The sequence below is a fragment of the Myotis nattereri genome, assembly GCF_964212035.1.
Source record: "Myotis nattereri genome assembly, chromosome: 16".
Taxonomy (NCBI): domain Eukaryota; kingdom Metazoa; phylum Chordata; class Mammalia; order Chiroptera; family Vespertilionidae; genus Myotis; species Myotis nattereri.
The window spans coordinates 31,220,853-31,247,074 of record NC_138091.1 but is presented as its reverse complement, the minus strand read 5'-3'; the positions used below and the strand labels follow the sequence as shown (position 1 = coordinate 31,247,074).

General features: G+C 41.0%; 1 protein-coding gene and 1 pseudogene across 2 annotated transcripts; both read right to left on the bottom strand.

The window, feature by feature from the left end:
* Positions 1 to 5,169: 5,169 nt before the first annotated feature.
* On the bottom strand, positions 5,170 to 25,304 carry DGKE (diacylglycerol kinase epsilon). Its single transcript, XM_081108760.1, has 11 exons — positions 24,777 to 25,304; positions 17,251 to 17,410; positions 14,988 to 15,107; positions 13,514 to 13,657; positions 12,828 to 12,985; positions 12,169 to 12,220; positions 9,882 to 9,995; positions 8,212 to 8,283; positions 6,915 to 7,042; positions 6,580 to 6,691; positions 5,170 to 6,236 (listed from the first exon to the last, which is right to left on the bottom strand). The coding sequence occupies exons 1-11, from the start codon at positions 25,229 to 25,231 to the stop codon at positions 6,057 to 6,059; spliced, it is 1,695 nt and encodes a 564-aa protein (XP_080964886.1). The 5' UTR covers positions 25,232 to 25,304; the 3' UTR covers positions 5,170 to 6,056.
* LOC308531693 (RNA transcription, translation and transport factor protein-like) lies at positions 10,762 to 11,438 on the bottom strand (annotated as a pseudogene). Its single transcript has one exon. The product of its transcript is annotated as an RNA transcription, translation and transport factor protein-like (transcript).
* Positions 25,305 to 26,222: the final 918 nt, after the last annotated feature.

Sequence of the window (26,222 nt, the reverse complement as noted above, 5' to 3'; positions counted from 1 at the left end):
AGGTGAAGAAGCAGGGGTTTGATGCATTAAAATTTTTTTTCCAATACATCATGTATTGATATTTTTATAAAATAGAAGAAAATGACATGAAAAAGACATACAAAATACAAACCACATTTTACTATGGTTAGATTCAGTTGTCAAGATAGCTAGAAAAATTTCTAGACTCTGTCTCAGTTCTGTACTTCTTTCTCGGTGGGCCAGTTCCGGGCCACATGTGCAAACAAAGCCTAGCGGAGACTCCGATTGGTTGCTGGTCCACTGATGGGCTCCCTGGGACCAATCAGTCACAAGGGAGGGATGATCACATGGTATGAACACGCCCCTTCGGCAGAGTCTGGTTGGGGGCACTTTCCAGAGGATGGGGCATGAGATATAGGAGCACAAAGCTTTGCTGTTTGCCTGGCTGCCCTATGAATGCAGCACCTCAGCAACTTCATTTGTTCAGATTGCTGAGTGCCCCACCTGCTCATATGCTGGGAGTTGGAGGCTGAGAGCCATGTCCTGTAGGCCAAGCATGTCAAACTCAAAGGCTAACACGGGCCAAATAAACGAGGCATGCGGCGAGTTTGACATGCTTGCTGTAGTGTAAGGGTTCCGTAACACAGAACAGGATCTTCACAGAAAATACAAAATACTCATTAATTGCATGCAAAGATGAACAAGGTAAGCTCTCTGCCCTCAAGAGCTCACAGTGGTTAGAGCTTTTTTATAGACTAACTTACTTTTCTATCTACTCCCATGAGAAAAATGCTGTTTCTATTTCCTAGTCCCAAACCCTGCCGAAAAATTAAATTCTTTATAGGCAATGTTATTACACATTCAGCCCATCAAAAAATCTCTGAGTTCCTCCCACAGGAATTTATCGTTGCATGTATATGACCAGTTTCCTTGTGTGGGGAGTTGCTTTGAGGGCTGATTTATAAACCCGGGCATTCCCAGTGCTCAGCTCAACAGCATGTCTGACTGTATTCAACATTTTTTCACACTGTGGGCGGCGGCTGTGCTGCTGATGAAAAAGCAGCGGGAGGAGGACTTGGGGTCAACAAGCTCCTGGTTAGTTGCCAGTATGTAAAACGGATTAGTAATGCCTACCTCACAGAGCTGTACTAAGAGACAAAAGTAAAAGCCTCTGGCACAACACCCAGATGCTCACTGTGTGTGTAAAGCTGCTTAAAAAGTCAAAATACGGAATTGTTAGGGGTTGCTTAGATAATGAGAGCCTTCCTTGGGAACTTCAGTGGGTAGCACAGCCAAGCATAATTCATGTTTAAAATTACCGAGTAAGAAAAGGTGCATTATGCCTGGCATCATTCAAAAAATAAAGCAGGAAAGTGAGCAGTGATTTTTAAGTTATTTCAAAAAATTTGTAAAAATGGACTTCTGGGTAAAGATGACAGCCTGAAGCTGGACCACAGAATCCCCTTCCTCTAATGCCTAATGAATGAATTTAAAAAATTATATGCAGTGAAACCCAGATCGAAGCTGATAAAACCTAACGATTTATAAAAATTCAAATGGAAGGAAATGCAACGTTTTGCTAGGTCTAGTAAGATGTCTCCCGCCCCCCCCCCCCCCCAACTATACCCATCATATGACCCTGTAATCAGTTGTTGCCAACCACTATTTAAAAGTTAGATGACAGAAGGCTGTCTCTCTCTTCTGGGAGTTTTGTCCTCATGCCCCTGCTTTCCTGCCACCAGCTGCTCTCTGGCTCACTGCAGCCTCCCACACTCCTGCCCTGGTCAGCTGCCTTGTTCTCTGAGCATTTGAGTTTGCAACCCCGAGGTGGGCACGAACTCCAAGTTTATAAAGAAAATTGAGGCTCAGGCAGAACAAGTAACTTGCTCAATGTTAAACAGTGACAGAGGCTGGGTTTTTAACCTGGATATTTCAATAAATTCTATACTCTTCCCACTGTACCGACTGAAAATGAGATGAATGCACCTCATTTATTTTATGTTTCTCCGGTGTGTCACTCAGGTGTGTATACACTCTGTGCCTCTAGGCTACAGGAGCCATACAAAATAAATTATGTTTTCATCCAAAAGAATCTGACCCAGAATTTGCCACATATCGTGTTTGTCCAAGGACCATCTTCTGTGACACTAACTCAAAGCCACTTATTTTCTCATTGTTGTGTCAAAAAACATAGGATCTCATATTTTTTTAAAAAGTTTTTATTTATTTTAGAGAGAGAGGAGGGGAGAGGGAGAGAAAGATCGATGGGTTGGCCTTCTGCCCGCCCCCTACTGACAACCCGGGCATTGAACTGGCAACTTCTTGCATGGGACAAGCTCACCCAACTGAACCACACAGCCAGGGCAGGGTCATACTTTTTACTAGTAAGTGTTGCATTTTTAATTGTATTAAAAAACAGACATCTTCAACATTTCAAATGCTTTAATTCACATTTCTGTCTGTAGGCAATGACCACAATACAGACCCAACACAACAAAAGCAATTAACACAGGGCAATTAAGTGGTAGGTACACAGCATGTGGCCAGAGGGCGAGAAAGTGCAAGAGGCCAGCTGGCTGCTTACGTGGAGCCTCACAAGCATCCTCAGTCCTGAGGATTCAGAGATCTGATTCAGTCAGTTCTCCTGCAAGAGTGATCAGGCGAGGGGCCCAGGCTGCTCTAACTGTGCACAGAACAGAATTACAGATGACTGCCCATTTGCCTGCAGGAGATCAAAGTAAAGAGAAAGAGCCAGAGCTGGAGAAATGAGAGCAAATGTCCTTATGAGTCATTTGTCATCCACTGCACAAAGGCCTTTCCTTACTGCAGGCATTTCCTCCCAATCTCATCTGACCTGGGTGCCAGCTTGCCTGGACAATGCTAGAGGAGCAAGAAAAGCAACCTAACTACTGTTTTCTTTTCAAATTTCTAAATTTTTAAAAGAAACCTACCTACATTTCACTGTCCACAATTAGGCAGAATTAAAAAAAAAGCGAATATAAAGTGCTGGTTCTTGATTCAATACTATCATTTCAAGGGAAAACCACCCAAAACTGTCACCCATTCTATTGAGCTTTTCAGCTGAACAATGCAGATTATGTGTTCGGATCCACAGGAATCTGTAAATTAATATAACCTTCAAAGTTTAGTTGTTGCCAATTTAAAATTCCATAATGTACGTTAAATACAATTTTGCTTTATATTACAAATGAAAACTATCTTTGCTTCCACATGCTGGTCGTATTCATTTTTACAGTGCAATAAGGACTTTAAAATTTCTGAGTCACAGTATATTTTACAACTCTAAGTAGGCAAACACATTTCAAAAAGCAAATACTCTACATGTTTCTGACACACCTTAAAAAATAAAAATAAATACTTTTGACTATAAACTTTTTATAAACATTAGTGACATTAAGGTTCACAGCTAATGGTTGCAGAAGCCTAAAACGCACTTAAGGTCATGTACTCTTCCCATTAGACAACCTGTACTTTAAAACACAAGTCAGTCTGGTTTCTATTAAACGTAACCAAGCATGGGAATGATCACCATTTACTTACATAAGGGATCCATTAGAGCTGCCAGGTATTCAGTATTTAAGCCACTAAGTCTACCAGGAGTTAGGAATGTGTGAGGACAATAAAAGATGAAAGAAGTCAAGACAGGCATGGAGATATGCTTTACTTCGTATATTTCTTCCTGAGACTATAGAAGCTATTAAAAAAAAAAATAAAAAATCAAGCCCAGCCAATTGCTCAGTGGTTGAGCATCAACCTATGAACCGGGAGGTCATGGTTCCATTCCCGGTTGGGGCACATGCCTGGGTTGCAGGCTTGATCCCCAGTGTGGGGTGTGCAGGAGGCAGCCAGTCAATGATTCTCTCTCATCATTGATGTTTCTATCTCTCTCCCACTCTCCCTTCCTCTCTGGAAAAAAAAAAATCAAGACAATTCCAAATGAAACAGGAAACTCTTGGGGCAGATTATCTTTTGCAATCTGTAGAATCCCCAGTAACGTAAACAATCGCTACCCTAATATATAACTTGTAAACATGAGTCTTGTAAATTGTAGATTATTTAAAACAAGACACATGCCTATATATGTATTTGAAAGTGAATTTAACAGTATACAGGGGTGGACAAAAGTAGGTTTACATTAGTTTATATGGAAAAATAATACAATAATTAATAAATACAAGAATAAAGTGTTTTGCCAACTCACAACTGTAAGCTTACTTAACTTTTGCTCAGCCATATTTGTAAAAGGTGATAATGTGTAACAATTCTGACCATGAATTAAAGAATAAAACTCATTATACTCAAAACATGATCTCCCATCACTATATGGGTGCATGAATAAGGTGAGACCAGATCTGCTCACAGAAATCTCTCAGTACTAGACTTTAACATTTCCTGATGAGATTTGGGAGTTAATTTAAGCAGAATGAAAGTACTTTATATAATGTACTAAGCATTGTATTCAGCAGTAGGTTGTTCCTGGGCCTTACCTTTAGTGACTGAAAGTTAAGTTTACAGTAATTCATGGATGACAGAATCATAATAGATCCTTAAGGAGAGCTGATGTTGTTTTGGGGGACACATTTTAATCTTTCAGAGATTAATGTTATGCAAGAGCAATAAGACAGGCCATTTGTTAGAGAAACACCAGGCTGGAGGCCCAGTGGGTCTGCTGAACCCCAGAAGGACGGAGCAGGTTGGTTAACAACAGAAGAGCACCCCTAATGGATAACCATGGGACTAGCCCTTCAGTAAGGTTTTGGCAATTGAGGGTCAAATAAAACAGTGAAACAAAACATTCAATTATCTAAGAGTAGTTTGTCAGTGCTTTCACCACCCCCTTTTAAATTGAGGAGTATTTCTGAAGAATGAGAATATCTGTCACGGGAATTAAATTACGGGTTTTAGTTACTTAGTCAATAGGCCACATTTCTGATTGTGACTAGAATTTATGTGATCAATAAACTTATTAAATAAAGCTATATACTATAAACACTAGACACAGGTTACCACAATAAAGAAAATAAATAAGTAAAATAAAAAATACATCTCTCTCTTAAAAATAAATACGATAGAAACATTTTTAGCAGAGGATAATATCATTGCCCCAAGGGGAAATTCTGTTAAGTACTTTGGCTATAAAAGACTACTGTAAAAAGACTACTTATTACTCATTATTAAACTGTTTTTGAGAAATTAATATGACTAGTAAATTTTCTTTACTACACTTTTCTTGAATTGATTACATTGTCTTTTAATAAAAAGAGAAGTGAGTGGGTGAACTGTCCAGCTTGGAACCCATAACTTTCAATCCAAAGTATTATGCTAATTTTCACCAATTTGCCTGTGTGGCTCTCTTGGCTGCCTTGGGTTCTAGCAAGATGCTGAATTTCAGCAGCTCAACATGGTCATTACCGGGGTTAACCAAACATTTGGGGGTCTGAGAGTATTCCTAAAATAAAAACCATAACAAAAATTTCCAGTATAGTCTTTCCTTTACATTTCTCTTTTTAGGGTTTCCTGGAAATAAACACTATGGACCACTAGGTGCTGGGCTGTAGGAACTCTTAGGAGGCACATGCTGCAGGAAGGCCCAGCTTAACCACACTGGCTGGAAACCGACCATTCCCTGTCAAAAAGCAAGTTAATTTTGAAAATGTTATGGTGTCACCACATTAAAAATTAAGATGGAAGTGATTTTCCCACCCACATCTTGTTGGATGTATACTATGTCCATCAAACGTGTGGTTCAAGAATAAAGAAGGAGGGATACCCTTCAGTGAGCCTCACTCTCAAGCATAAAGCCATGAAACAGACATTTCACCTTCATGTACAGTTCTGAGACATTTTAAATGAGGACCATCTGACCAAAGTGTTTGCTAAAAACAAAACCAAAAAACAGGCACTAGTAAACAACTGGAAGTTTGGCTGTGTTTGGAATGACATTTACAGAAATGTGCACTCATACTACTGGGGAAATGAAGACTAAATAGTTGATAGGGAATTTCTACTTTTGGATGAATATGCGTTTACTTGTTTGTGAGCATTCTATTGTAAGTTTTAATTTCCTCATCCAGCTACTCAGTATCCTTGATATCCTCTTGATCTGAGTTACTAGAGATGTCATCATCCGTTTGTTCTCCGGAGAAATACAGCATCAGTGCATGTGTCTTGTGAGTGATGGTAACAGTGCAGGGCCCTTGGGCCCAGGGCTCCCCATCCACCTGCATTGGCATCATCGAGCACTTCAAAATCAGCTGGTATTAGGGAAAAAGAATTAGAAAAGTCAGTCCCCAAAAAGCTCAGAAAGGTCTTCCTTAAAATATCATCCATAGTCCTTAAACCTCCTTAGCATTTCAGTCTGAGAAAATCAATCTGGATATATTTTTCTTCCTTGCTTGTTTAAAGGATTCTTTCCCAATGAACACTTTATTTCTTCAACTGGACTGATGGCCCTATTGGCTGTTTCTTCCCCATCCCACTCAAGCCCCTCATGGAGGCTGATCGACCGCATAGGAGTAAGCACTGCGTAAGGAAAGCGACAGGTCAAGGGCTTAGAAATGGACGGACCGACTAGCCTGTTAGCGCACGTTCACCTACCCGCACTGTGTGTGCCTGCCCTATTCGAAAAGGGTTTGCCAATTTCACTTGAATCTGAGCACAGTGGAAAGACCCATATACTCCAACGACTTCCAGTAAACCATCGTCATGCCTAAAATTAGAAAAAGGAAATATGGATTATACGATGCAATAAAATAAAATCAGCCATGTTAGGACAGTTATTTTTTTTAACATAGGTGGACCATCAACTTATTAAATATTTACATTAATGAAGTATACAAGAAGGAAAATCTGAGGAAAAAATGTCTATGAAGAACAGACTGCTTAAAAGCAAAACACAGTGACATAAACCAGCAGATCGCAAATGTACATACCTGGCTAGGGGGTAAGTCTCATCTCCCATCCCTTCCCATAGTCTGCAGCCACCGCCCCAGTATCCAATGTTCAGAACAATAATACCTTCCAAATTAGGCAGTTCCACTCGCTCACCATCCAGTTCTAGCTTTAAAGAAATCCAAGCAGTTAGTTACTACAGGGCACGTGATTTGCAGACATATCCACTTAGAATTCACGTCCACTTTCACATACATGAGATGTGAGAGATGCATGTGTAAGAGAAGACTACTTCCTCACTCATGGTAATCTGGCCTCTCACATCTGTGCAATGTTTATTATAATAAACGAATGATAACAAATGGATTTTCCCCACAAGGTCATCAATCACATCCTTTTGTTAAATCCCATTCTTTTACTGTATTGCAATGTGGCCTGAATGTCTTTCTTCTCTCTAGACCAGCGGTCACCAACCTTTCGGTCCTCACGGACCACCAGTGGTCCGCAGACCACCGGTTGGTGACGGCTGCTCTAGACTATAAGTTAGTGACAACAGGGGTTCATCGCTGTATCCCCAGTACCTAGGACAGTGCATTTTGTAGGCGGCTTCACTAATATTTTTGTATAAATAAAGGATCAGACAAAAAAATAAAGTGCTACCTCCCATGCTTCATCCTACCAGCGCTATCACAGCCTAACACAAAGGAAATACGATAAAGCAGAAGGAAGCTTTTTTAATGGGCAATCTTGCCATTCCTCTGTGCTATGGCTGCAAAGGCTGTGAGCTCTTCCCTTTTTATGTATTTGACTAGTTGTAGGTTTCTCTGTATTAATGGCTTTGTCAGTGCTATTAACAATTACAAATTCTTTTTGGAAGCAAGCAAGGAATATATACATGTCTTTGCCATATTATGATGTCAGGGATATTGTAGCAGTAAGCAATTGTTAATATTCTATTTTTACTGCTCATATTTTTTTATTTTGTAAGAGAGATGCATGTGGTAATATGAATTAAAATTTGGGTCAAACCTCCACCTAGAGTCCATGAAGAGTCAGGCACTGTGTTAAATAATTTCACACTTGTCATCATGTATGAATGGAAATTGTTTAGCATAGAGTTAAAACAGACTCTGGAGCTATATAAACCTGGGGTCAAATCCTGATTTTACATGTGTTCTTGTAATTATTTAATTTAGTGAGATAATGTGTATAAAGCAGTTAGTAAAGTGTCTGGCACACAATAAATACTTCATATATGTTAGAAATATGTCAGAAATTCAGCATTTCTGTTAAAACAATGTTCATTATCCAGAGAGCACCTAAACTTTAAAAGCTTACCTCAACTTTTTTATTCAGATCTTTACATTCTTGCACTAAACAATCTTTGGTTCCATAGAATAAGTAAACAGCCTATGGGAAATAAACAGAAAATATGATAGTAAAGCAATCTAACAATTCCTGTAAGCAAGAAAAAGACACAGAACCACAGCTCCCTGCCCTGAGTGCTGAGTCATGTTTCCTCAGAGTGGATTAGACACTGTGGATTAGGCACCATTACTTTTGAGTTCAGCCTGTTTTTCAGGGGGAATATGGGATAGAGGTGGTTTGTGCCTAAATAATGTTTCCCCCCAGCTTATTAAAGAAAAACACCTAAGTTTTCACCCTGGCTGGTATTGCGTAGTGGTTAGAATGTTGGCCCGTGCACCCAAGTGTCTTGGGGCTTTTTTTAAAAAACATTTTTTGGGGGTTAATCCTCACCTGAGGATGTTTTTCCATTGACTTTAGAGAGAGTTGGGGGTGGGGTGGGGGGGAGATACATCGATGCGAGAGACACATCACCTTGATGCCTCCTGCATGCTCCCTGACGGCCTGGAATCAAGCCGGCAACCAAGGCATGTGCTGTTGACCAGAATCAAATCCGAGGCCCTTCAGTCCACAGGCCAAAACTACACCCACTGAACCAAACCAGCTAGGGCAGTGTCTTGGGTTTGATTCCTGGTCAAGGGCACATACCTGGGTTGCAGGTTGGATCCCCGGCTCTGGTTGGGGCAGGTGGAAGGCAACCAATCAATGTCTCTCTCACATTGATATTTCTTCCTCACTCTCCCCCTCCCTCCTTACCTTTCATTTTCTCTAAAAAAATCAATGGAAAAAATATCCTTGAGTGAGTGAGGATTAACAACAACAACAACTACAACAACAAAGCTACATTTTATAAAGAAATACATTAAAATTAAAAAAATTCCACCTTTTTCTAGAATTTCAGATTACTTACGGAAAGTAATACAGATAAATCTAGGAATATTTTATAACTGCTTTCGAATATAAAAAGGGTGCAAAGTTGATCGGAAGCACTAAAAATGTAGTTAATTACCAATGACATAAACAGCAGTACTTAACTGCCTTAGTGCCTACATTAATAAAAGGAGACTATTTGTAAATCTGAAATATTTGTAAAACAGAACCAGGAACAAAACTGTTTTGAATTTATTTTTCATATCCTATTGCGCAGTCACCAACAGTCATTAAGAAACTCCAAGACCAAACTTCCACCAGAAGAATCACCTGTACTAGAAACGAGAGTGATGCTCGTGGTTAAAATCCTCCTTCCCTTACCTTACCTGCCTTTCCCAGTTTTTTCCAAGCCAGTGGAATCTATTTTTTCCATTAACAACTTCACCTAAAATGTATCCTGCCTAAAATTTCTTTCCAATATCAGTTGCCATTTAAGTAAGATAAGCTATTGTATACTTGACTTAGTTGCCTTTAAGCAAAATATGCTGTGAAACATTCCAACTTTAAATCAAAAAATTTTGCCATAATTATAAAATACTTTAATCAAATACACTTAAAGATATAATTTGACAGTCTTACACAAAACAGAGCAGGCCAGTGTTTCCCTAAGTTAGTTCTGTCTGAATCTACTTGAAAGGGTGCTAGATATAAGGAACTATTGATTTTTACTGTACCTTCGGTGTAAGCAGGAAATGTTATTTTATCCAACACACCTTATTAAGAATTCTGCTAGAAAACAGAGATGGTGCCTTCTCGCGATGAGCGTGAAAATTGAGAGCCATGAGGGCGTCAGGTCCAACAGAAAAGTAGTTGTTCATTGTGAATTCCTGTGGAAAAGGGTAAGATTTAGCAAGAGATTTGCTTCGGTTTAAGCCTGTGTCATGTATTCAATATGTAAATCTGTTTTTATGTTCTTTATGGCAACTTAATACTTTCTGCATTTCCTGTCCTCATAGAGCTATTTTATGCTATCCAGTGTGTTTAGAAAGAAAGCTTCAGTTCAAAGGCTGATGATTACAGATGTGAGTTTCCCTTCCCACATCTGTTTAATATGCTACATCTCAGATCTCATCAAGTAGAGTGACTCTACTTTGCACCTGGGCTTTCCACTCCTGTGTTCCTGTTGCGTTTGCTTCTATCAGTCTCAACCCAGGCTCCCAGCACCCCCTTAGTTTATCTGACCTCCTGGCCCAGCCTGGATTCCTCAGCCTACATCTCCAGCTCTGTCTTGTTCCTGAGAATAAGCCTGAATGTCCAGCTTCTTGTTCAGTGCACCATGGCCTCAGGTTGAGAAGCTCAAAATCTAACTCATTTTCTTCCTACGCAAACCCGAAACTCTATTTTTTGTATCTTAACGTCATTTCCATGCACCCAGTCATGAAAACTAGAAATCTAGTAGTAAATACTATTTTTTCTCTCCCCCTCGTACCAGTCGTGTGCCAAGTCTTGTCAATGCTACTTCAAAATTGTAGATTTTCTGGGATTCTTCCCTTGAAAATGTGGCGTTTAATTTTGAAGGACATACCAGGCCCTACATAGTTCCCAACTATATTCCAAGTAGGTGAGAGGCTGAAATCTTAAAATGTTCATCTTTCACTTCCCCAGTCTGTGGTCTGTCTTTGGATCGGCAATAACTGCCTGAACAGCTACTATGGCTTCATTAGTTTGTGTCTGTGGCTCTTTGAGCTCTTCTCTGTGTAGCAATCGAATTAAGAACTGCATCTCCTGTGTCAAAACCAAGAATGTGCCTGTCTAAAGCAACAGGCAACCCTTCCTTCGTGTGATGCTTAGCAGCGGCATCCTTTGTCAGGCTCCTGGGCCAGAATGAGAGTTACATTAAGCATTACCAAGTAATCATCAAGACGCTGAATCTGAAGGTCAAAGTCATTCCACCAACCGTCAAATCGGGATTGTTTACACCACAACTGATCAATGGTTCTGCATTTTTAGCTGCATTGCTGGTATTTTTTGTATTATCAGGAACCGAGTCCCTGTGTTTTGCAGCATTATCTCCACATTCAAGTCTAACAGCTAAACCAAGAAGCCAGCCAACTGCTTCTTGTCAGTCTTGAGTCTTGAAAGGACAGCTAACATCTGTGAGATGCTTTTCAAAGAACTTGGGTCAGTCACTGCTTTAGATGTCTCTTAAGTTACCTGTCTTCAGTCTTGTAGTGTCTGATTTTCTGGTCTTTGAGCCAAACAATAAAGTTTCTAAATTCTGTTTCATCTTTGCAATTGAAGCCAGCAGGGTTGTGGTAGTCGAAAGCCATTAGCTTGTGTGGGAACACGGTCCTGGCTTCTCGTTCTGGTCCCCCAGACTTCGGCAGGAGAGGAGAGGTGAGGAATGGCCCATGCACGGGTGACGGTGATGCAGTGAGAGCCAGAGCATCTTTTTGAAAATACAGATCTGCTCTTGTCTGTATGATTTTCTATTTGCTAACTATGATTTGTACCCTCTGGTCTCTATTCTTCTGCCTGCAAAGTACTGATCCTTTCTCTGTTGACCTAAATTGCATTTACCTTTTAAGGATCAACTCACATGTGGCTTCCTTCCCGTCTGAGCTTCCAGGGCAGAACTAAGCACCTTGCGCTGCTCCCGCCCACAGCACTCTGTACAGTCCAGCCTGGGAGCTGTGCCTGACGCCCAAGCACACGGGTCTCTTCTGCTCCATAAGCGGCTCCCTACAGGGAAGCCCTCCATCCCTGTGCCCCCGTCACTGCCGCATCTCACACTGTGGAGGCTCTCCATCATGTTCGCTGAAAGTACTCCCAACTGAAGCCCTAAAAACATACCTTAGGTTGCCCGGCCAGTGTTGCTCAGTGGTTGAGCATTGACTTATGAACCAGGAGGTCATGGTTCGATTCCAGTCAGAGCACATGCCCAGTTGGGGGAGGGGTGCCGGAGGCAGCCAATGGGTGATTCTCTCTCATTATTGATGTTTCTTTCTCTCACTTCCTTTCTGAAATCAATAATAAAAAAACAAAAAACCCACCACATACCTTGGGTTTTCTCAGGTTGTAGTATCCTTTATTTGTTACTTGAACTTTCCATCTGAAAAACAGATAAGTTAAAAAAATTCATGATTATTCCCAAATTGACTGCCAATTAACTACAATTATAGCAATCAACTCTGGATGCCTGGGAGATGAGGTCCTTCTATTAAAATAGCATTTGAGCCCTAGCTGGTTTGGCTCAGTGAACAGAGCGTTGGACTGCAGACTGGAAGGTTCCGGGTTTGATTCTGGTCAAGGGCACACACTCTGGTTGTGGGCTCGATCCCTAGTAGGGGGCATGCAGGAGGCAGCCGACCAATGATACTCTCTCATCATTGATGTTTCTCTCTCTCCCTCTCCCTTCCTCTCTGAAATCAATACAAATATTAAAAAAATAAATAAAATAGCATTTGAAAAATAAGCACATCTGTGAGTATGCAAATTTTGAGATAAGTATTCAGCCTAACTTGTGACTTCAGTCCTTATATAACAAGAAAATATTACAGCAACAAAATAAAACACCATCATCTATGTATAAGTACAACTAACATAGTCTTTCATTTTAAATTACATTTAACTTTATAACTTATACAAGACTTCATTTATAAACCAAACAAAATTCTCAAAGCTCAAAATTCTACTTTTTTTGGGGAAGTGCAACTTACCTGTCCAGTTTAATTCCATCTGCTTCCATCACATTTCTTAAGACCTGGGCAACTGGGATTTCACCTGTGTAACTTGTGCCCCAGCCCAATGTATTGGATAGATCATTGCCTGTTCCCAAAGGCAAGACTGCAACTTGTGGGATGTATTTTTCTTGCCCCTAGAATATGGAAGATAGAGTTTAGATTTTTCTCTTCTATTTGTACAGTAATAACATTTGGTAAAACTTAATGATGGAAGCAATAAAGATATAAATATAACAACTGAATGTTGTTTTGCTAAAGTTTATTCTGTTTAATCATAATATACCAAATTGGCAGTCTTCTCATATTCATCTGCAAATAAAAGATATAACCAAAAATCTTGTATAATTATCTTAGGGCTCATGTGAAAGGCAAGTACTCAGCCTAACGTATGACTTCTCACTCAGATCTTAGCAGTGATGGTGAACCTATGACACTCGTATCAGAGGTGACACACAAATTCATTTTTTTGGTTGATTTTTCTTTGTTAAATAGCATTTAAATATATAAAATAAATATCAAAAATATAAGTCTTTGTTTTACTATGGTTGCAAATATCAAAAAATTTCTGTATGTGTCACGGCACCAGAGTTAAGTTATGGTTTTTCAAAATGCTGACATGCCAAGCTCAAAATGTTTGCCGTTACTGTCTTAGAGATTGGTACCTTAATCTTCATTTCATCAATGGCATCCAGGACCCAGCCCACAGTCCCATCCCCTCCACACACAAGTACTCGAGCTGAGTGATAAGGAAGAAGAGTACAAAGTTGTAGGGCTTTGATGGGGGGAGTTTTAGTTACATCAAAAACCTAAAAATGAAAGAAAACAATTATTTTTATCCAACACTGTCCTCCACTTGTCAGCATGACTTCCCTCTAGATTAGTGGTTCTCAACCTTCCTAATATTGTGACCCTTTAATACAGTTCCTCATGTTGTGGTGACCCCCAACCATAAAATTATTTTCGTTGCTACTTCATAACTGCAATTTTGCTACTGTTATGAATCATAATGTAAATATCTGCTATGCAGGATGTATTTTCATTGTTACAAATTGAACATAATTAAAGCATAGTGATTAATCACAAAAACATTATGTAATTATATATGTGTTTTCCGATGATCTTAGGCGACCACTGTGAAAGGGTCATTCGACCCCCAAAGGGGTCTCAACCCACAAGTTGAGAACTGCTGCTGTAGATGGTATAGACATGGCTAAGTAAAAGACTGGCTGCAATGCGCTGATCTGTAACAATATGCCAGGCTCTATGTTAGACTTTTCTTTTCCTTTACATCCTTTTTACTTAATGTATAATGTTGAAAGGGAAAAACACACATTGGAAGGAAAAACATCAGTGCGTCTTTGATTGCTGCACAATGGGTTGTTTAGTTTTTCAAAGCAGAAGCTGCTAGCACGTAACTTCAATTTCAATGGCGCAATCGTTTTATCCTTATTTTTTAACTGAGGTATAATTTACATCTAATGAAATTCACCCATTTCAAGTGAACAATTCAATGACTGTTAGGAAGTTTACTGAGCTGTGCATCAGCACTTTAGAACTTTCGTCGCTCTGATAAGATCCCTCAGTGTCCAGGTGCAGTCACTTCCGATTTCCTACCTCAGGCGACCACGAATGTACTGTTTCTACAGATTGGCCTTTTCCGGGGAGATCATACATCAGATCATACAATATGGGCCCTTGCATCTGGCTTCTTGGATAGGTGGGCTGTTTCTACTTTTTGGCTATAATGCTGCTATGAATATTTACATAAAAGTCTTTGTGAAACATGTTTTCATTTCCCTTGGGTAGATTGAACCCGGGCATGTGCTCTGACCAGGAATCAAACCGTGACCTCCTGGTTCATAGGTCAACGCTCAACCAATGAGCCACACTGGCCAGGCTCTATGTTTAATTTTTTAAGAAACCTCCAAACTGTTATCTAACATGGCTGCACCATTTTATACCTTCACCATGAGTTCCTTTCTCAATACATTAGAATAGTTTGATACTTTTATAATTATTCTTTCCTACAATCAGGTGAATACTGGTTGAAAGAATTAATAACCATTACAATTTAGGAAAAATGAAAAGCTAAAATGAAAAGATTAACACTGAAAGGAAGGTTTTCTCTTTAGATACCTGGACTGGGTTTAGAAGGATCCTGAATTCTCCCAATAGTCCATCTCCCATGTTAGTTCCACTACGAGAGTTGGCCAGGATTATTAATGGAGTCCATTGCTTCCCAAGCTTAGAGGCTAGCTAAAAAAATTAAGGTGAATGAAAGAGTTAAATATCTCATCTGTACATTGTATTGTGTTCTAGTCAAGTCTCCTTCCACCACCATTTATCATTCCTATACCTTCCCCCACCTACCCTACCCCTCAATTTTTCATCTTGATAACAGTGCTGTAATTTGCTGAGAGAAAAACAACTATCCCAGAACAACAAATACAATATAAAAATCAAAGAACAGGGCGGGACCTTAAAGATGAACTAATTTAACTTCCACGTAATGTACAATTCTCTTGTACATTATTCTAGTTAAGTCCTCCAGTGTATGCTTAGATACGCATATAAGAACTCACTAACAAGGCAGCCCATCCTACTGCTAAATTATTACACAGTCTTGACTTAAATGGAGTTAAAAATCTGTCTTTCAATAACTTTTATTCATTGTTCTAATTTCATTTTCTGAAGCAACTAGAAATTTTACTTGTTTTTCCCTATAATGCTGTGCTCAAACACCTGAAGCATATTATCTTTCATTAGTCTTGTCTCCTAGACAATGCATTTCAAGTTCTTTTGACCTTTCATAGAATGGACAATGACTTTCTCTGCTCTTTTACCTTGACTGTCCTTTTCTGGATATAGTCTAATATATAGTTTGCAAGTTTATTTGCTTTTTTCAAATGGGTACTCAGAAATAGATGAAAGAATCCAGACTTGTACAAAGCCCAAAGTCAAATGAAATTAATGATTTTCTAACCTAACAATTTATTTCCTCTGCCCTTCTCCTTGTGGATGGAAACATGAATGGAGTTGTTTTGTGTGTTTTTTCTTAGCAATTCTCACTCCTTGTGATTTTAGAGTAAATTAAAATACATAACGGTTGTACATTTATTTACTTATCTTTATTATAATTTTTTAAATCCTCACCTGAGGATATATATATATTTTTTTATTGATTCCAGAGAGAGAGGGAGAGGAGACAGAGAGAGAGTGAAAAAAAAACCCATCAATATGAGAGAAAAACATTGATTAGTTGCCTCCTGTACATGCCGAGACTGGGATTGAAGCTACAAGGAACCTATGTTCCTTGACCGGGAATCAAACCAGAGACCCTTCAATGTATGGGAGACACTCCAACCAACTGAGCCATGCAGGACAGGGCTAGGGATTGTACATTTAAAAATATGTATCACAGCCCGGTCAGTATGGCTCAGTGGTTGAGCATCAACCCATGAACTAGGAGGTTGAAGTTCAATTCCTGGTCAGGGCACATGCCCATGTTGCAGGCTCGATCTCCAGTGGGGGTCATGCAGAAGGCAGCAGATCAATGCTTCTCTCTCTATTCCCTTCCCTCTCTCTCTAAAAAAGAAATCAGTAAAAACATATTTTAAAAAAATGTGCCACAACATTAAACATAATGTTTTTAAATTTTCAAATTCCCCTTTCTTTTGCAGGAATATTGACAAAGATGACATTTAAGATATAAAATCCTAACTTGGAAAAGACACAATTTAATTTTAAAATAAAGCAGTTTAACCATTTTGGCATATTCATGTAGAAAATCAATGCCAATATTTATAGCTATTCCTTCAGAGCTACATAACAACTGAGAGATACACATTTACATCAGTTTTCATACATAAAAATACTGTTAAGTGCTGTTAGCAGCTTCAATGTTCAACATTATTTGTGGGATCATATAATGAGCAATGTAAATGCATCTCTAGACACCCTGTGTAAAGTTCCCAACGGAAAAATTCTTCTAGAGAACAATGTGTGAGGAAAATCTACATTTTCTTTTCACTGACAATAATCATGAATCCCAATCCTAGCTGTTCATCAGAACCATCTGAGAACCTTAAAATCAGATGGATGGATTCCTGGGACTTACTAAATCAGACATGGTCATGGAAGTGGGTTCAGGAACCTGTATATTTAAAAAGTTCCCCAAGTCCAGAAGCAGGCAGTGATTTAGAAACCACTAATATAACATTTCCTTTTAGACATGAAAGAACTCAAGAGCCCACATTTGTGGCACACCTCTAGGATCTGGGTAGGAATTTATGGTTTACCATAACGATTCTTCTCACGTACACACAGTTGTAATGGTCACACACTGACTTAAACCACTTCCTGGAAATCAATTACATAAGCACAAATGAACTCTGATTACCATTGCATAATCTGTTTTTTTGTCTTTACGCATCTGATTAATAGAGGTTAAGTAACTGGGTGGAATGATGAGGTTTCTGAATTCTCCAAAATCACACGCTTCGTTCTTTAAGCTACTTCTCATACACTCATCATGGACAGTTTTCTGACACCAAATGCACCTGAGGGGTGGAAGAAACAAAGATAATGAGTAACTTAAAACCATAGCTTACTGATCTGCAGACCAATCATTTCTGTCAAAAAACCTAAAACAGTAATGTCATCACTATTGAGCATAAAATCTGGCAACTGAAAGATTTATAATTGTACCTATAGTGAAAATAGAGCAATAAAGTTTAAACATACTTGGCAATTTGACAGTGTTTTTTAAAAGATGGTTTAGGCCCTAACTGATTTGGTTCAGTGGATAGAGCTTCGGCCTTCGGACTGAAGGGTTCCAGGTTCTATTCCGGTCAAGGGCATGTACCTTGGTTCCGGGCACATCCCCAGTAGAGGGTGTGCAGGAGGCAGCTGATTGATGTTTCTCTCTCATCAATGTTTCTAGCTCTCTATCCCTCTCCCTTCCTCTCTGTAAAAAAAAATAAAATAAAAGATGGTTTAGGGCTCCTAAGATCCCTTCACGGTGTCTGTGAGGTTAAAATCATTTAAATAATAATGATAATAATAATAATAATAATAATAATAATGTTATTTTTACCCTCATTCTCTCAAAAGTGTGCAGTGTTTTCAAAAAGCTGTATGACAGGTGCTATATCAATAAACTGATGCAGAAATAGATAGGAGACTCTGAGCTGACTTCTAAGCCAAAGAGATGTACCACAACTAACATCACTCTTTTCTTTAGATTTTCATTTATTTCATTTTGATAAAAATGCAGTATTTAGCCTGGCCAGTGGCTCACTGGTTGAGTGTTGACCTATGAACCAGGAGGTCACAGTTCTATTTCCATCAGGGCATATGCCCGGGTTTCGGGTTTGATCCCCAGTGTGGGGCATGCACGAGGCACCTGATCGATGACTTTCTCTCATCATTGATGTCTCTCTCTCTCCCTCTCCCTTCCTCTCTAAAATTAAAAAAAACAACAACCCAGTATTTGTTATCATGATCAATCTTTTAAAAATGAATATTGAAAAGTTCTGTTTTAATTTATAACATGGTAAATATCAGTAGATCTGGTCCACATAAACAAAAGCCGACCTAGAACAACTCTTCTGGGTATTATTCATTTGTGCCTCGGCTGAAGCAGGGTTGTGAGGCCTACAGTCCTTAGAGCTTGAATGCCCCACTGGCCTGGGTCCTTGAAGCACTTCCTCAGGGTCCATGTGAAAAGTCTTCACTTATATGCCCATCTGTGAATATTACTAACTACAGTAAAATAGTCCATTTCTTGGTGGCTGTTAATACAAAATGAATCTATATGTTTGCATTTGAAATACAGACAGAAGACATGCACATTCAGATCGGCCTTTGTGTGGACCAGTGCTGAAACCAGCAGGGAACATGCTGGTCAAGGTCCGGATTCCTGTCATTAATCTGTTCAGCAGTTAATCCTCTCCCAGATCAGGCAGCTCTGGCGATCCAGATGACTGCAGGCCGGCTGAAAACAGATGTCAGAGTTAAAGGAATAATTTAAAAAAAGGATAATTACTCTTTCTTCCCCAGATCAACAATTTAGCCTTCTAATTTAAGGTTGTTTTTTTTCTGGTTGGATGTTCAGATTTGTCAAGTAATTACTGCTATTTACTGCTGAAAGAAGAGTTATCTGCATTATCTGTTAGAGCAGCAGTTCTCAACCTGTGAGTCGAAACCCCTTTGGGGGTCCAACGACCCTTTCACAGGGGCTGCCTAAGACCATCGGAAAATATATATATATAATTACATAATGTTTTTGTGATTAATCACTATGCTTCAATTATGTTCAATTTGTAACAATGAAAATACATCCTGCATATCAGATATTTACATTACGATTCATAACAGTAGCAAAATTACAGTTACAAAGTAGCAACGAAAATAATTTTATGGTTGGGGGTCACCACAACATGAGGAACTGTATTTTTTTTAAAATATATTTTATTGATTTTTTACAGAGAGGAAGGGGGAGAGAGAGAGTTAGAAACATCGATGAGAGAGAAACATCGATCAGCTGCCTCCTGCACATGTCCTACTGGGGATGTGCCCGCAACCCTCGACCGGAATCAAACCCGGGACCTTTCAGTCCGCAGGCCGATGCTCTATCCACTGAGCCAAACCAGTTTTGGCGAGGAACTGTATTAATGGGTCTCGGCATTAGGAAGGTTGAGAACCACTGCGTTAGAGGAAACTGTAAAATAACTTGCCTGATAACCTTTGTTGATGCTTGCTTTCGAACTATAAAAGATGGCTTATGCAGCTGAGGTACTGTACCTCCGCCCACTTTTTGTTAACTTTAAAATAGTATGTTATCATTGAAAATAATATTAAAGGATACTCACTGATTTATTTCACAGTGGTTTCCTCTGGGAAGGAAAGTGGGACTGAAGGATGACAACATTCACTTTTTTCTCTATATTCTTTTGTAAATTGCCTGAGTTTCTAAAAACTAGAATATCTTTGTGTATTGGTATACATTTTAAAATTGTATTTAAAATGAGATAACATCAGCTTATTCTTGAAAAAGACATAAAATAAAACTCATCCAGAAATAGTCACTCTTAACTTTTACATGTGCTTACTCTTGATTTTTACAGTGCATAAATGTTTGGTTTCCAGGTTAGGGATATGATGTAGTATATATAACTGGATAGCACTTTTTTTCTTCCCATATTGTATCATGAATATGGGCTATGCCATGAAATATTTCTAAAATCATGGTTTGCAAAGAATGAGTAATATCATATGGATATAATTTGTTTAACCCCTTTTCTGTTTCCCCTCCCAAACATATAGTTTATTTTTCTAAGTATGAATAACACAAGGAATAAAATGAGGCTTAAACATAAATGAGGCTATTTTTCTGGACTCTTAGAAGTCAAGATACTGAGTCACAGGCCATGCATTTTCCTAAGATTCTTCATATGTCTGCCCAATATGCGTATCAGTGCACGAATGTGTCCATCATATCTAACACTTGCTAATACTGTTCATTAGGACTTTTTTTAAAAAATATATTTTCTTAATTTTTTACAGAGAGGAAGGGAGAGGGATAGAGAGCTAGAAACATCGATCAGCTGCCTCCTGCACACCTCCTACTGGGGATGTGCCCGCAACCAAGGCACATGCCTTTGACCGGAATCGAACCTGGGGCCTTTCAGTCTGCAGGCCGACTCTGTATACACTGAGCCAAACCGGTTATGGCTTAACTTTTTTTTTTGATAATTTGATAGACAAGAAAGTATTTTGTTGTTTTCATTTGGATGTCTTTGATCACCAGGTGAAGTTGAATTTTTTTTGGCCTTTTGTTAACGGATTCATGCTCTATATTTTAATAAATGCATGAATTTTTTTTGTGTAGGATATCAACATTTTCCTGTCATATTTATTGCAAACTAGTTTTTCTTTTTTTAAAAAAATATATTTTATTGATTTTTTACAGAGAGGAAGGGAGAGGGATAGAGAGTTAGAAACATCGATGAGAAAGAAACATTGATCAGCTGCCTCCTGCATCCCCCCTACTGGGGATGCGCCCGCAACCAAGGTACATGCCCTTGACTGGAATCGAACCCGGGACCCTTCAGTCCACAGGCTGATGTTCTATCCACTGAGCCGAACCAGTTAGGGCATAGTTTGTTTTCTTTTAAAGTTACTTTTTAATGTACTTAAGTTTATTTTTTGATAGATCTATATTTCTTTTTGTGGTTTATCCAAATGTTTTTATGCTGTAAAGACCTATACCCCTGCCATCTGATTTTTTGTAAACAGCTACACCCATTCATTTATGTATTGTCCACGGCTGGCTTTGTTCTATGTTGTATAGTAGAGTTAAGTAATTATGACAGACCACATGATCTGCAAAACCTAAAATAACGTAGTTTTGACTCCTAACAGAAAAAGTTTGCCTACTTCTGTTCTAGAAGATGATTTGCTATTTTTCACTGTTTCAGATAATTAATAAAACGCATAAACACATACCAATAGAACACAGAGATATAAAATTTAAGATCAAAGCTGAGACTAAAGCTGTCAATGTAATTACCTTCCAAGAGTCAGAAGCTTTGTTTTATGAATCACTGTGTGTGTGTGTGTGTGTGTGTGTGTGTGTGTGTGTGTGGGGAGTGGGATGTAATGAAGAAAGATCTTATAAATAAAAAGGCACCTTATGTTTTCTTAATGAGAGAGAACACAAAAGGAACAAAGGTTCATTTAATAACTGTAATGAATATTTAAAAATATAAACTAATTTCCTATTTAGTTTAGAAGAGAGGTGAAAAGATTAAAAGGAAGTAGAAGCAGGGGGAAAAAAAAAAAAAAAGGAAAAAAATCTACAGGAAAGTAAGAATCCAGCACAGTGTGTGGCAAGAAACAGACGCTTACTATGTGAAACTAAATAATGACTGAACATAAATTAAAGGGCCTTTGTCACTTGTCTACGGAGTTTAACTGGGCGGCAGGCATCACTTGCCCTTTGAAATGCTAACTTATTGTACAGCCTTCACAGTTCATTTAAAATTGCAGATATCCCAAGAATAGGAGCCCCCAACAGTGCTTGATAAAATCCAGAGACAGGGACAGTCTGGCCTGTGTTTAAAAGTTCTAAATAGCCCTGGCTGGTTTGGCTCAGGGGATAGAGCGTTGGCCTGGGGACTGGGGGGGAGGAGGAAGGAGAGCCCTGGGTTTGATTCCGGTCGGGAGGCACATGCCTGGGTTGTGGGCTTGATCCCCGGTGGGGGGCGTGCAGGAGGCAGCCGATCGAGGATTCTCTCTCATTGATGTTTCTATCTCTCTCCCTCTCCCTCTGAAATAAAATTAAAAAAAGTTCTAAATAGATATTTATCTTGTTTCTCTTTCTCAAATATTTCATTCCGACAGAAGGTCATGGCTGACTGTAATCCTGAATAAAATTATTGGCTGAAGTAAATCAGAACATTGCAGAATATGTGCCACTTCAGGGCCCTGTGCTCTTTTTTCCTGGGAATAATAAGCCCTTCCTCAATTATACAGAGACCATTTCTACCACGGGTGAAGGGTTCTAGCATGCTTGGACAGAATGCTCAGTACTAGTAAGAACAAGCTAATGAGGAAGAGGAGATTTATCAGCACAGACATTCACTGTGCTCAAAGGGGTGGGGAGGGGACACAAGATTAAGGATAGGGGCTCATGTTTAAAAAAGCTACATAAAGATACAAGTGGTTCTCCAACTTTAGAGTTACCTGCAGAGCCTGTTAAAGCCAAGAATGCTGGTCCCCAGCCCAAGTTTCTGATTCAGTGGGTTGCCAGGAAAAATAGAGGTTGCTCAGTTAAATCTGAATTTCAGATAAATAAATAATTTTTAGGTATAAGTATGTCCCAAATACCGCAAAAATTTTTATTTTGTTCGCTAAATCTGGCAACCCTAGAATCTGCATTTCCGACAAGTTTCTAAGTGATGCTGCTGCTGGTGGTTGTGGGGACTTTACTTTGAGAACCAAAGAGAAACAGGATATTATGTTATCATCAAGAGAGAAAAATTTGAGGGCAAGGATTCCTAGAGGAAAGGGCTCAAGGTGAGTCTTTAAGGATGCATAGAAGCTAGCCAGGAGAAGGATACTTAAGACCGAGAGGAAAGCCTTGAGAAAAAAAAAAAAAGAACAGGAAAAAAAAGGACAGTCTTCCTGATGTTGCTTATACATAAAAGTTTAATGCAGGTGGTGGTAGGTAAGATTAAAAGGGCAGGCAGGGTCCGGAGGGCATGTAGGACTGTGTGAAGCACTTCGAGTTTACACTGAAAGACCATCAGTGCATGTGAAGGGTTCTAAGCAGAGCAGGTACTCCGTCTGCTCCTTCACAAATAAACAGTGCTCTGATCCTCCACCGTAATGATCTTTCTAGAAACACAGTTAAGATACTTATGGCAGCCACTTTTATCTAATTCTGCATCAACACAAAGAAGGGAAGGAAATAAAAACAATACTAAGTTCATGTCTTCTTTCCAACTAATCCCAGCTCTTGAAGACTGAAGCTTACCTACAGGGAGAACATAAAATGTGAAGACATTGGTAACCTAGCTCTCATGGATGCCAAAAAGGACAAAGAGCCCAGATAAAAATGAGTGGTAACAAAACTCTAGTTGTTTAAAATATATTTTTTGGAAAAGTTAAATTCTTAAGTCTAAATCTGATAGGTAAAACTAAAGAAATAAGACTTAAAAATAGGTGTTGAACACTGCCAGTGTGCTCAGTGGTTGAGCTTCGACCTATAAACCAGGAGGTTATGATTGAATTTCTGGTTAGGGCACATGCCCGGGTTGCAGGCTCGATCCCCAGTGGGGGGTGTGCAGGAGGCATCTCTTTCATCTCTCCCTCCCTCTTTCTCTCTTCCTCTCCTCTCTGAAATCAATAAAAATATATTTTTAAAAAACAGGTGTTGACTTAACAATGCTCACACCAATTAAGAAAAAAAAAGGGATTGAAAAACAACAACAGACATCAAGTCACTTGTTCTCTAGTGCCACCTTTCTGTATCAGTTCCTAAACATGGTTGGGGGCCTTTCTACTTGTCAGAAATGAAACCCATCACAATGAAGATGTCCATATCTAAGGTTGAGACAAGGCTCCGTAGTAATAGCATTCCTAACCCTGTCCAGGGGGGTCGGAATTCTATTTTACTACTGAGTACAATTCTCTCAACTGTAAAATAAGTAGACGATCTGCAAAGTACCATTCCCTTTTATTACCAATCTCCAACATGACCTTTACCTAGTTCCAGACACTATTTAAGAGCACAAACATGTTGTTCAGTGTGTATTTAGAGCCATTACAATATGTTTGGCTTCGTCAAAGTCACCCTTCTAAGATGCTACATGTCCTGAAAGACCACTGACAACAGGAGTATACCTTTAAGGGTTGTATGTGACTATAGCATCGAAACCTAAATTCGAAAAAGGTACCCGAAGTGCTGCTTTGGAATGACCCTTGTCTTCCTTGTACATACAACACTGAGGATGAATCCGTTTTACGGCTCCAGGGAAAAGTTAACTTATCCGTACTTCATTTTTCCCCTCTTACATAAAGTGGAGATAATATCCGTACTTCATGTTTTCTTCTCTTACATAAAGTGGAGATAATAGCAACCAAAGCTAAACTATAACATACGGTGGCCATAAGTACGCAGCCCTTAGAGACCTCTGGACGGAAGCTGAGAGCTTACAAAAGGGCAGACAAAGGGTCAGGCTGGCTGAGGAGGGAGGGAGGCTAGCATCATCTCAGCATATGACGATTGCAAAGCTGCCCTGAATGTGGATGAGCCTGCTTCAGGCCACTTGCAGAGATCACAGCGGGCCTTCGCACCCACGCCCTAAATCCTGACTCCCATGGAGAGCCGTGGGCCCTCGGGACCCACCAAGGCCATACCTGTAATCGCAGAGCTTCGGCTGACTGCCGCACTGCTGCGTGCACACCACACAGCAGCTGCACAGGGGGACGTTGCCCCGGATCCAGTGGTGGGGCATGGCGTCCGGGGCCTTGGCGTCCGGCTTGAGCACGATCTCCTTGCACTGGAAGCGCTTGTCGGCCTTCTTGAGGCAGCCCTCGTCCACGCGCAGCCCGCAGCAGTCGCAGAAGGCGCCCTGCAGGATGTGCTGCGCGCACACGCAGCAGTAGGTGGGGTGGCTGAACAGGTCCGTGTCGTGCCAGCCGTGCTTGCTCTTGCGGAAGATGTCCCTGCGGTGCAGCTGCCGGCGCGACCGCTGGAGGCTGCACCAGAAGGTGATGAACACGGGCAGCAGCACCGAGCACAGCGTCCACAGGACCAGGTGCCCGTCCGCGAACAGGCCCGAGTAGGGCTCCGGCCGCTTCTCTCCTTCCATCTTCCCCAGGGGCGATGCCTAAGGAGGGAGACGCGGGCGGTCCGCCTCGGGCTCCTGCGCCCCCGGACCTGCCGCGCCGAGGGGGCGGCGCCCCGCGCGGCCCCGCCCCGCCCCGCCCGCCCTCTCCCTCCGCCCGCGGCCTGCCCTCCCCTCGCCTGGTGCCGGCGGGGCGCGGAGGACTGTACCCGCCGCCTCCGCGGGAAGCCCTGCGCTCCCGGAGCCTTGGCGCACGTGGGCCGCGCGGCGCCGGCCGGCGTCCGTCACCGTTGAGTTATCCCGCGCCCCGCGCGCCCCGCCACCCGCGGCCGCAGGGCCGGCTACCAACGCATCCAGCTGCTCCGGGCCCGGCTCGGCTCCCGCAGGTCCCGCCCGCCCGCCGGCCGCGCGGCCCCCACCCCTTCGCCAGGCCTCCGTGACCCCGGCCTCCGTCCCTCCCGCGCTCGGGCCCTACCTACCTCGCGCGGGGCGGAGGCGCGGTTTCGGGGGCCAGGCCTTGGGCGCCCTCCGGCCCTCGCGCGGCCGCGCGCAGGAGCCCTTTTCCGGGCCGGCCAGCGGCGCCGACGTCAGCGAAGAGGCCGGGACAGTCCCCACGCGCTCGGAGGAAGGTGGGCAGGGGCCCCGGGGGGGCGCGGGGCGGGGCGGAGGTGTGAGGGGATGCGCAGGCCGACTGGCAGGAGGGGGCGGGGCCTTGGGAAGAGGGCGGGGTTGAGCGAAGGGGCGGGTCTCCAGGGGCGTGGCTTAGGGAGAACTTTGGGCGGAGTAATAAGAAGTGGGGGCTTTAGAGAGGGTGGATGGTTGAGCCCTGTAAGTCTGCAACCATAGAAAGTTCTAGTATGAATGATTTACAGTATGAGTCAAGCTTATCTCAGACCTTCAACCTCCCCTCCTCCTCACTGTCTGGTGGAGGTGGGAGGTTGGCACAGTTTGGAATGTTGGAAGGGAGAAAACCGGAAGTTTTGAAAGTGTCATCATATATAATAAAAGGCTAATA

Bases quoted from the DNA above. Each gene is read 5' to 3' on its own strand.
- DGKE (XM_081108760.1), bottom strand. From the start codon at position 25,231: ATGGAAGGAGAGAAGCGGCCGGAGCCCTACTCGGGCCTGTTCGCGGAC. The intron at 12,221-12,827 runs GTAAGTTGCACT...TCTGTTTTTCAG, and splicing joins GATGGAATTAAACTGGACAG to ATGGAAAGTTCAAGTAACAA. The intron at 7,043-8,211 runs GTAAGCTTTTAA...ATTTCTTTAAAG, and splicing joins ATCTGAATAAAAAAGTTGAG to CTAGAACTGGATGGTGAGCG.